The 11910-nt window shown below is 37.7% G+C and overlaps 1 protein-coding gene across 4 annotated transcripts in view; it reads right to left on the reverse strand.

Moving 5' to 3' along the window:
- SETDB2 (SET domain bifurcated histone lysine methyltransferase 2) overlaps positions 1-11910 on the reverse strand; it is a 57931-nt gene that overhangs the window by 13407 nt on the left and 32614 nt on the right. For all 4 annotated transcript variants that reach the window (XM_028103859.2, XM_028103866.2, XM_028103852.2 and 1 more), the window contains 2 exons: positions 1064-1180; positions 113-282 (listed from right to left, as the gene is read on the reverse strand). In XM_028103859.2, the coding sequence (XP_027959660.1) occupies positions 113-282; positions 1064-1180 (287 nt within the window). The remainder of the gene's footprint in view (positions 1-112; positions 283-1063; positions 1181-11910) is intronic.

Consider the following 11910-nt stretch of genomic DNA (forward strand, 5'->3'; position numbering starts at 1 on the left):
TGATGGTCCTCCTCTATATTGTTGCTCCTGTTCTTACTATAAATCTAGTAAAATGGAGATTCAGGAATGCAGATCTTACTATAGTAATTTGAATAATGAACCTCTGCTTTACCTGAATAAATGCAAACAAATGTCCCTCTGTCAATGTCATCTAGGCAGCGTACTCCCCATCCCTTCTTCTCAGTTTTGAAGACCTGTAGCCTCACTTGAGGTCCATGCTGGACAACTCGGTTTTGACACATTCGTCGATTACACTTGCACAACAGGCTGCATTCATAAATGCTGTCAATAAAATATGCAAGAAAAAAAACCAATCAGATATCCTAAACTAAAAGCAAAAGCAGTTTATACTGCTACCTCACTAATAATTACCATAGGAGGCCGACTAAGTGTGAAGGCTCCTAGACTGCCTGGATTCTCATCATAGCTCCAGCCATTTACTAACTGTGTGATGTTGGATGAGTTATCAATTTTCCATTTTTTAATGTGGGGATATATAAGTGTACCTATCTTATAGGGTTGTTTCATGATTAAATGAGTCAGTATTTACAAGGTGCTTAAGGCTATGCCTGGCACATAATATATGTTAGCTTTTAAAAAATGTCTAGTTGATTAACATAACAATAAAAAATTAAATGTAAAAAAAATGTCTAGTAATGTCTAGGAAAGGAATGTTTAGGAAGAAAGCTTTTCTATGTATCTTTTAATGACAATTTTGAAAGTTTGAAAATTCCCAATTCTTAGATGAGCTTTGCAAATTATAAATCCTAATGGGGAAATTATATTTCCTAGCTGCCCAAAGTCTAACCCTAGTGGGTAAGAGCCAGACTCAAAGCAGATAGGTGTTTAAGTACACTCTGCATGCTACGTGTGTGCTTACATTTCTTTTTTTTCTGACTTCCATTTCCAAGAACAATATATAAGTTTGGTTTTTTATTCCTTAATATAGATTTCTGGTATAAAATTAATATTTAATGATATCTATAAGACTACAGACCACAACAATAAAGTACCCACCTTCAAAAATACAAACACCCTGCAACAAATCCTCAAGGTATCTTACCCAGTAGGTATTTGTCTCTGTAGTCTTTTATATTTATATCCAGTGGTTATTTTATTACTTGACAAGGGGCCAGTCTTGGCATTCCTTGCTGTCAGCTGAAGACATGCACATTTTGTTCTAAAAGGAAAGCAATGGATGGAGAAGTTAGAATAAAAAAGCACCAACTTAAGAGAGTCTTGATAAAAATGTAAATGATAAAGGATGCAATTGTATTTAGAACAGTCACTTAGCTCATGGACAGTTGGACTTCTCCCCTAACAGAACAGGTCTCTTTAAAAGACAAAATTTCCCAAAATTTATAATTATAAACTGCCCTATACCTCTATTTACTCATGAAATACTTAAATATATGAGTTTTAATTTTTTAAAATGAATTCCTTTCATTTCCTATTCAGCAGAAGCTAATTTGTGAAAATTCTCCTAGGTCCTCTCTCCTATAATGGATAAACTTATGCATGTCACACCTGAAAGGGCATAGGTAGTTTTGCAGACATCTTAAAGTACCTCTCCCTCCAATGACATGAAAACAGACTGGGGAGATTGATGCTGGCCATCTGGCTACTACAATCTGTTTTTCATAATGTTGCTAAGCAGAAGACACGCAACCATAGATTTTTCTCATTCAAGATGGCAATGTAGGAAGACCCTGAACTCACCTCCTCCATGGACAAACTGTATCTACCTAATTATAGAGCAATGCCCCCTAAAGAAGAACTGAGGGCTGACTGAACAGCTTCTGCACAAAAAAAGAGAGACCACACAGAGAGACAGAGACACAGTAACAAAGGGAATCCCCACCACCTCTGACACTTTGAACTGCAATGAGGAGGGACTGGTGAGCAGATTTGTCTGCCCTAGGGCACAGAAAAAAAAAAAGCTGTGGCTTAAAATGACAACTAGAATATAAAGGAACTAGCCCTAGACCCCCGCCATTTGGCAGGAGAGCTGCTGGAACTCCCTCTGGGTTAGAAGGGCTGGCAAACGCTACGGTTTACGTTTCCTCTCTACCTTGCCAGCACAGATGAGAGTACGGTCTGGATGTCCTAGACACCCTGCGGCACAGAAAAAAATCCTCCGTTTAAAAGAGCTACTAGGGGGCACCTGGGTGGCTCAGTTGGTTAAGCCGCTGCCTTCGGCTCAGGTCATGATCCCAGGGTCCTGGGATCGAGCCCCACATCAGGCTCCCTGCTCATGCAGGAAGCCTGCTTCTCCCTCTGCCTGCCGCTCCCCCTGCTTGTGCTCTCTCCCTCTATCTCTGTGTGTCAAATAAATAAATAAAATCTTAAAAAAAAAATAAAAATAAAAGAGCTACTAGGATATAAAGGACTCAGTCCTAGAACTATGCAAAATGGCAGGGGAGCTGCTGAAACTCTCTCCAAGTCAGGGGAGCTGGTGAACACCATGGTTAATAATCCCCCTCCCCCTTGATACTGCAGATAGGGAAAGGGCCCAAGTACCCTAGTGGGTCTACCACTGCAGTGAACTCTGGGGCCCTAACCCACACCAGCCCTAGCCATCCCATCAAAGCAGCCCCAGTGCAGCACACATTGCACACCTCTGGTCAGCATTCACTACAGCTCCAGCCATCTCGTCAAGGTGACACAGGTGCAAAGTATCCTAGAGCAGTCCAGGCCCATACCACTTTGGCTCCAGATGATGACGGCACACCCCTGGTGCATAGCATCATAGAACATCCTGACCCATGCCCTGCCTCAGCCCTGGCGATGCTACTAGAGCCCCCCTGAATAAAGAACCATGGGAACCCCTGGCCTCATACCCATTTAACCTTCTGCTGTACTCCCAGGGTGCCCTCTCTGTAAAGAGCCCTGGGACCACCCCAGCCCATACCCACTTCAGCTTTAGCTGTCTGGCCAATGTGCCATCTGCACTGAGAGCCCTAGGATTGCCCATCCTGCACCAACTTCAGCTCCAGGCATCCCACTGAGACAGTCCCAGCAGAGTCCCCTGGGGCCTCCAGCCCACAATAGCCAGCCACAGCTCTAGTCGGCCAGCCAAAGTCACCAAGCCCACAGTCTCCATAGACACAACCATGCACCAGATCACTCCTTCTAGTTTAGGAGAAGCAGCCATTCTGTCTAATTCATAGAAACAAAGACAGAAAGTCAAGTAAAATGAAGAGACAGGAATATGCTCCAAAGAACTACACAAAACCTCAGAAAAGAAACTAAATGAAATGGAGATAAGCAATATGCCTGATAGAGTGTTCAAAGTAATGATCATGAAGATGTTCACCAGACTGCAGAGAAGACTGGATGAACTCAGTGAAAACTTCAACAAAGTGATAGAAAATATGAAAAATAATCAGAGTTGAAGAATATAACTGAAATGAAAAACACACTAGAGGGAATCAACAGATTAGAGGATGCAGAAGAACATATTAGCAATCTGGAGGATAGGGTAATGCAAACTACCCTAGCTGAATAATGAGAAGATAACAGAATTTTTAAAAAGGAGGATAGGTTAAGGGATCTCTTGGACAGTATCAAGTGAACAAACATTTGGATTATAGAGGTCCTGGAAGTAGAAGACAGAGAGAAAGGGTAGAAAACTTATTTGAAGGGCGCCTGAGTGGCTCAGTTGGTTAAGCGACTGCCTTCGGCTCAGGTCATGATCCTGGAGTCCCGGGATCGAGTCTGATGGAGTCTGCTTCTCCCTCGGACCCTCCCCCCTCTCATGCTCTCTCTCTCTCATTCTCTCTCTCAAATAAATAAATAAAATCTTTAAAAAAATTAAAAAAAAAAAAAAAAGAAAACTTATTTGAAGAAGTAACAGCTGAATACTTCCCTAACCTAGAGAAGGAAACAGACATCCAGTTTCAGAAAGCACAGAAAGTTCCAAACAAGATGAACCCATAGAGATACACACCATGACATATAATAATTAAAATGTCAAAGATTAAAGATAAAGATAGAATTTTAAAAGCAACGAGAGAGAAGCAATTAGTAACATACAAGGGAAACCGAATAAAGCCATCAGCTGGTTTCAGCAAAAACTTTGCAGGCCAGAAGGGAGTGGCATGAAATATTCAAAGTGCTGAAAGAATAAAATCTACAACCAAGAATACTCTATCTAGCAAGATTATTATTCAGAACTGAAGGAGAGATAAAGACTTTCCCAGACAAAGAAGTTAAAGGGTTCATCACTATCGAACTGGCCTTAAAAGAAATGTTAAAGTGACTTCTTTAAGTCGAAAAGAAAGGACACAATTAGAAGAAAATTATGAAAGGGGACTCACCAAAATTAAAAGATATAAAATACGATAAGACAGATATAAAATGAGGGAGGGGGAAATAAAAATGAAGATCGTTTAGAATGTATTCAAACTTCAGTGACCATCAGCTTAATGATCACTTCACTGCTAATACTTAGGATGTTATATATAAAGATTTTACTTATTTGAGAGAGAATGAGAGAGCGAGCACACAAGCATATGAGTCAGGGGGAGGGGCAGAGGGACTGGAGGGGCAGACTCCCCGCTGAGCAGGGAGACTGACACAGGCTCGTTCCCAGGACTCCAAGATCATGACCTGAGCTGAAGGCAGATGCTTAACCGATTGAGCCACCCAGGTGCCCCTAAGGATGTTATATATAAACTTCGTGGTAACCACAAACTAAAATCCTGTAATACAGACACAAAAGATAAAGAGAAAGAAAGCCAAGCCTAACACTAAAGAAAGTAATCAACCTTAAGGAAAGAGAACAAGAGAAGAAAGGAATGGAGAAGAACTACAAAAACATCCAGAAAACAATTAACAAAATGGCAATAAGTACAAACCTATTAATAATTATGTTAAATGTAAATGGACTAAATGCTTCAATCAAAAGACACAGGGTGACAGGGGTGCCTGGGTGGCTCAGTCAGTTAAGCATCTGACTCTTGATTTTTGGCTCAGGTCATGATCTCAGGGTTGTGAGACTGAGCCCCAAGTCAGGCTCTGTGCTGGGCGTGGAGCCTGCTTAAGATTCTCTCCCTCTCCCTCTACCCCTCCCCCCTCTAAAAAAACAAAAACAAAACAAAACAAAAACAAGACTCATCTATATGCTGCCTATAAGAGACTTACTACAGACCTAAAAACATATAGACTGAAAGTGAAGAGATGGATAAAGATTTCCATGCAAATGGAAGTGAAAAAAAAAGCCTGCAGTAGCAATACTTATATCAGACAAAATAGAATTCAAAACAAAGGCTGTATTAAGGGACAAAGAAGTGCACTACATAATGATAAAGGGATGAATCTGACAACAGGATATAGCACTGTAAATATCTAAGCACCCAATACTGGAGCACCTAAATGTATAAAGCAGATTTTAACAGACACAAGGGGAGAAACTAACAGTAATAGAAGTAGGGATTTTAACATCCTACTTACAGGAATGGAGAGATTATCCAGGCAGAAAATCAATAATGAAACAGTGTCTTTGAACAATACATTAGACTGGATGGACTTGAGATAAATATATATAAACATTCCAGACGAAACAACAGAATACACATTCTTTTGAAGTGCACATGGAACATTCTACATGATAGATCATATATCTCAATAAACAAGTCTCAATAAACTTAAGAAGACTGAAATCATATCAAGCATCTTTTCTAACCAAAATGGAATGATATTAGAAATCAATTACAAGAAAAAAAGTGGAAAAACCATGAACATGTGGAGGCTACACAACATGTTATAAACAACCAATGGGTCAATGAAGAAATCAAAGAGAAAATTAAAAAATACCTCTAAACAAATGAAACCTAATGGTCTAAAATCTTTGGGATACAGCAAAAGCAGATCTAAGAAGGAAATGTATAGTGACCTCAAAAAACAAGAAAAACCTCAAACAATCTAAACTTATTCCTAAAGGAAGTAGAAAGGGACAACAAGACCCAAAATTAGTAGAGGAAAGGAAATAATAATGATCAGAGCAGAAATAAATGTAACAGAGACAAGAAAAAAAAATAGAAAAGATCAATGAAACCAAGAGCCAGATCTCTGAAAAGGAAAAAAAAAAAAAAAGGAAAGAAAAACAAAATTGATAAAACTTTAGTCAGATTCATCAAGAAAAAAAGAGAGAGGATCCAAATAAATAAAATCAGAAATGGAAGGGGTTAAGTAACAACTGACACCATAGAAATACAAAGGATATGAAAAATTACATGCCAACAAATTAGACAATGTAGAAGAAATGGATAAATTCAAAGAAACATAATTTTCCAAAAGTATATCAAGAAATAGAAAAGGTGATTACTAGCAACAAAACTGAATGAGCAATCAAAAAACTCCATTTAAATAAGGGTTAATATCTATTCTCAAACTATTCCTAAAAACAGAAGAGGAAGGAAAACATCCAAATACATTCTATGAGGCCAGCATTACTCAGATATCAAAACCAGGTAAGGACATTAGAAAAAAAGAAAACTACAGAGCAACATCCCTAATAGATACAAAAATCCTCAACAAAAGATTAGCAAACCAAATTCAACAATACATTAAAGATCATTCACCATGGTCAGGTGGGATTTATTCCTGGATGCAAAGATGGCTCAATATATGCAAATAAATCAACATGATACTCCATATTAACAAAAGGAAGGATAAGAATCATTGGATCATTTCAATAGATTCACAAAAGGCATTTGACAAAATTCAACATCATTCATGATAAAACAAACAAACAAACCTCTCAACACAGTGGGGTTAGAGGGGTCATACTTCAACATAATAAAGGCCATAAATGACAAACCCACAGCTAACATCATACTCAGTGGTGAAAAACTGAGAGCTTTTCCTCTGAGATCAGGGATAAGACAAGGATGTCCATTCTCACCACTTTTATTCATCATAATACTGGAAGTCCTACCCACAGCAATCAGATAAGAAAAAGAAATAAGAGGCAACCAAATTGGTAAGAAAGAAGTAAAACTGTCACTATTTGCAGATAAAGAAATAAGAGGCATCCAAATTGGTAAGAAAGAAGTAAAACTGTCACTATTTGCAGATGACATGATACTATATACAGAAAACCCTAAAGACTCCACCAAAAAACTACTAGAACTGATAAATGAATTTAGTAAGGTTACAGGATACAAAATTAATGTAGAGTAATCCATTGCATTTTTCTACATGAAGCAAGAGAAACCGAGAAAGCAATCTCATTTACAATTGCACCAAGATAGTAAAATACCTAAGAACAAACTAAACCAAGATGAAAGACCTGTACCCTGAAAACTACTGATGAAAGAAATTGAAGAAGACACAAAAAATGGAAAGATATTCCATGCTCATGGCTTGGAAGAACAAATATGTTAAAATGTCTATATTACCTAAAACAATCTACAGATTTAATGCAATCCATATTAAAATACCAACAGCATTCTTCACAGGGCTAGAAGAAATAATCCTAAAATTTGTGTGGAACCACAAAAAAACCCCAAATAGCCAAAACAATCTTGAAAAGATCACAATTCCAGATTTCAAGTTATACTACAGACACATAGATCAATAGAACAGGATAGAAAGCCCAGAAACAAACCCATGATTATATGGTTAACTAACCTTTGAACAAAGAGGCAAGACTATGCAATGGTGCTGGGAAAACATGACGGCTACATGCAAAAGAATGAAACTGGACCACTTTCTCACACCATACATAAAAAATAAACTTAAAATGGATTAAGGACCTAAATGTGAGACCTGAAACCAAAAGAACTCCTAAAAGAGAGCACAGGCAGCAATTTCTTTGACATTGGCTGAAGCAACATTTTTCTAGGTATGTCTCCTGAGGCAAGGGAAATAAAAGCAAAAATAAACTTTGGGACTACATCAAAATAAAAAGCTTCTGTACAGCAAAGGAAACCATCAACAAAACTAAAAGACAACCTACTAAATGAGAGAAGAAAGATATTTGCAAATGACATATCCAATAAAGGGTTACTATCCAAAATATATAAAAAACTTATACAACACCTAAAAAACAAATAATCCAATTAAGAAATGGGCAGAAGACATGAACATTTTCCCAAAGATAGCCAGATGGCCAACAAACACATGAAAAAGATGCTCAACATCACTCATCATCAGGGAAATGCAAATCAAAACCACAATGAGATATCACCTCACACCTATCAGAATGTCTAGTACCCCAAAGAAATAACAAGTGTTGGTGAGGATGTGGAAACACTACACATACGCTGTATATATCATCTCTAAAAATAAAACATTACAGATTAAACTTTCAAGAGGTTTGGTGCTGCATCCTTTATACTTTTACATGTGTATGCACCTATAAACAATATATTGTATTGTTTTTAAAAATTCACTATAGTTATTAACCTACAATTTGTCTTTTTCATTTGAAATGTTTTTGAGACTCATCTGTGCTATATACAAATTTAGTTAATTCCTTTTAACTTTTTGATAGCATTTAGATAAGCAATTAAGTTGCTTAATGAAGTTGCTTGGTATACAGTTAAGTTGCTTCTAGTTTTCAAACATTACAAACAATACTGCAATGAACAGCTTATTCTTTCTTTTTTTTTATTAAAGATTTTATTTATTTATTTGAGAGAGAGAGAATGAGAGAGAGAGAGCACGAGAGGGAAGAGGGTCAGAGGGAGAAGCAGACTCCCTGCTGAGCAGGGAGCCCTATGTGGGACTCGATCCCGGGACTCCAGGATCATGACCTGAGCCGAAGGCAGTCGCTTAACCAACTGAGCCACCCAGGCGCCCATGAACAGCTTATTCTTATGCATATATGTATGCATACCTCTAGAGTAGGGTCTCTCAAATATTTTTGACCTGCAGTAAGAAATACATTTTCTTCATGATCCTATATAGGCATACAAATGTATTTCTCTACATATGTGTATAAACTGAAAGAGTGGCATGAAATTTTACCCTTATGTATGATACACTTGGGTATTTCCTTCTTTTAAAGATTTTATTGTTTTTACTTATTTTTTTAAGATTTATTTATTTATTTGAGAGATAGAGAGAGAGCATGAGCAGAAGAGGGAATCTCAAGCAAACCCAGTGTCAAGCATGGAGCCCAAAGGGGGGCTCGATCCCACAACCCCAAGATCAAGACCTGAGGCTGAAACCAAGAGTCAGATGCTTAACTGACCAAGACACCCAGGTGCCCCTAAAGATTTTTTTTTTTAAAGATTTTATTTATCTGACAGAGAGAGAGAGCAAGCAGAAGCAGGGGAAGCAGCAGAGGGAAAGGCTGTCCCACTGAGCAAGGAGCGGGACTTGGGGCTCAATCCCAGGACTCTGGGATCATGACCTAAGCTGAAGGCAGATGCTTAACCAACTGAGCCACAAAGGCGCCCCATGATTTTATTTTTAAGTAATTTCTACACCCAGAATCAGGCTCAAACTTAACCCTAAAATCAAGAGTAGCACAATCTACTGACTGAGCCAGCGAGGTGCCCCTTGGGTATCTTCTTTACTATTTAATTAAAAAAATGCTAGTTACAACCACTTTAATGATTTTATATCCCACTAAATCTGTAGCTTGGAAAACAATGCTCTAGATATACTTATAAGTACTACTGCTGGAAGTATGTATGCATGTCCTCAATTACTATGTAATTGTTTGAACAGCCCCCTGTCAAATGACTGGTCTGGCTTGGTACGGAATTCTAGTTTTACATTTATTTTCCTTTGTCATTTTAAGCTAATATGCCTCTGTTTTTGTCTTCTTTATTTCTGATAAGACTGTGTTGTTAATCAATTTTTTTCTCATAGTGTTTGAGATATATTCTTTATCGTACTTTTTAAATTTTCAGCTATTAGCTCTTTGAATGTTGCTTTTTTCTCAGATATATTCTGGAGTTTATTTTATCCTCCACAGTTTTTAATCTACCTGTAAATTATCTTCCTCAAGTCTTTGTCTATTTTCATTCTGGAAGATCTCTTTCATTTTGCCTTGCAATTCACTAATGCTTTCTCCAGTTATATGAGCTCTACCATTGAGTCCATCTATTTAGTTTTTTTATTTCTATGACCACGTTTTATTTCCCACATTTCCAAATTGTTTTTTTCATATATACACCTTTACCCACCCCCCAATATCCTTTTATTTCATGGATGTTAATATTTTAATCTCTCTAAGCATTTTAAACATATATATTTTAAAGTCTCTTTTCGGGGCACCTAGGTGGCTCAGTTGGTTGAGCAAATGACTCTTGAATTCAGCTTGGGTCATGATCTCAGGGTTGTGAGATCGAGCTCCACTCAGTGCAGAGTCTGCTTGTCCCTCTCCCTCATCTCTTGCTTTCTCTCTCTCAAATAAATAAAATCTTTTTAAAAAAATAAAGTCTCTTTTAATCAGATTCTGTATTTATCTCTGATTCTTCAGGCGTGAGTTCTCCCATTTGTTGGGATTCATGCTGCCTTCATGGTCCTAAATATCTCTGTGTGCTTTGACTGAAATCCTACCTTTCTGTGGGTTTACTCCTGGGTGCTCCTTTATGTTGACTCCTTTCCTCATTGCTCTGGCTGTGACTATGGGTTTCACTGCTCTAAAACCAGTTGTTTTTAATCCCATTCCAGGCTATGTGAGATAATCAGCCTACTTCCCAGCCCCTGTAGAGGTCCCTGATTCTATCCCCTGGAGAACTGAGTGCCCACTCTCTGCCATACATGGGACATGTTTAATTCCCATTTCTATAAGAGTTAAAATCCCTAGCCACAGTGCTTGTGTCCATTTTCAGATCCCAGCAGGTTTCAGCCTTTGCTTTTGTGATTTCTCTTATAATTTCTGACCTATAGATGAAAATATGTATACTGGTGGTACATGTTATATAAAGGTTAGTGTCTACAGTGTTAAAGCAAAAATCATATACAGTTGGGTTGTCTGGGTGGGTTAAGGTCTGACCCTCGATTTCGGCTCAGGTTATGATCTTAGGGTCACGAGATTGAGCCCTGCATTGGACTCCACATAGGGTTTAGAACCTGCTTGAGATTCTCTCTCTCCCTTTCCCTCTGCCCCTCTCCCTGCTCTCCATCTCCCTCTCAAATAAATCTTTAAAAAAAATCATATATAGTCAAGATTCTTTAAAAAAAAAATCTTATAAACTGACCAGTAAGTAAACATTGTCCAACAGTTTTTTCTCCAGCAGTGAGGACTGGGTTTGGCCACATGTCAATTATATTTAGACACAATGTTAAAAACAAAAAGACAAAAAACAAAACCCTTATTTTAAAATAAAACCTGACACTGTGAGAGATTTCCTCTATGACAGGCCTAAAGGAATGAGCCAAACTGAAGTAACAGCAGATTTATACATCTCCTCTCACACTTCAAATAACTGAGATGGTGAAACTACTGCCTATACTATTTAAATTCTTTCTCTCCTTTTTCTTTTGCCCAGTACAGGTAGCTAAATTTGCATCAAATTAAATGTATATAATGCAACTCCACTCTATATATGCCTATGTACTACATGTATCTTACATACCCTTAAAATAAAATTTTCAAATTCTTACTATAGTAGAACATGTTTTTTTAGTCGAATGTCAATGTTATGGGATTATGAATTATAAGCACTTTTAACTTTATAAAGAAGTAGCAAGGAAATATTTGTAAAAGTAAAACAAGACATATAACATAATGGTAAAGAGCATGGGTTCAAACACTGACTCTTCAATTTGTTTGCTCTACGACCTTAAAATTGGCTTCTCAACTTCCTCATTTGTAACACAGAAGTAGTATTACCTACACTTCATGAGGGTTTGCGAGGATTAAATAAAAAAGTATATGTAAAGCACTTGTTACAGTGTCTGGCACTGTTACATGGCTTTAGCTGGACTTGTTGCCATTGTGAT

Source organism: Eumetopias jubatus, unplaced genomic scaffold (assembly GCF_037043125.1).
Source record: "Eumetopias jubatus isolate StellerSeaLion01/CBP00866 unplaced genomic scaffold, mEumJub1_p1.0 scaffold_3, whole genome shotgun sequence".
NCBI classification, from domain to species: domain Eukaryota; kingdom Metazoa; phylum Chordata; class Mammalia; order Carnivora; family Otariidae; genus Eumetopias; species Eumetopias jubatus.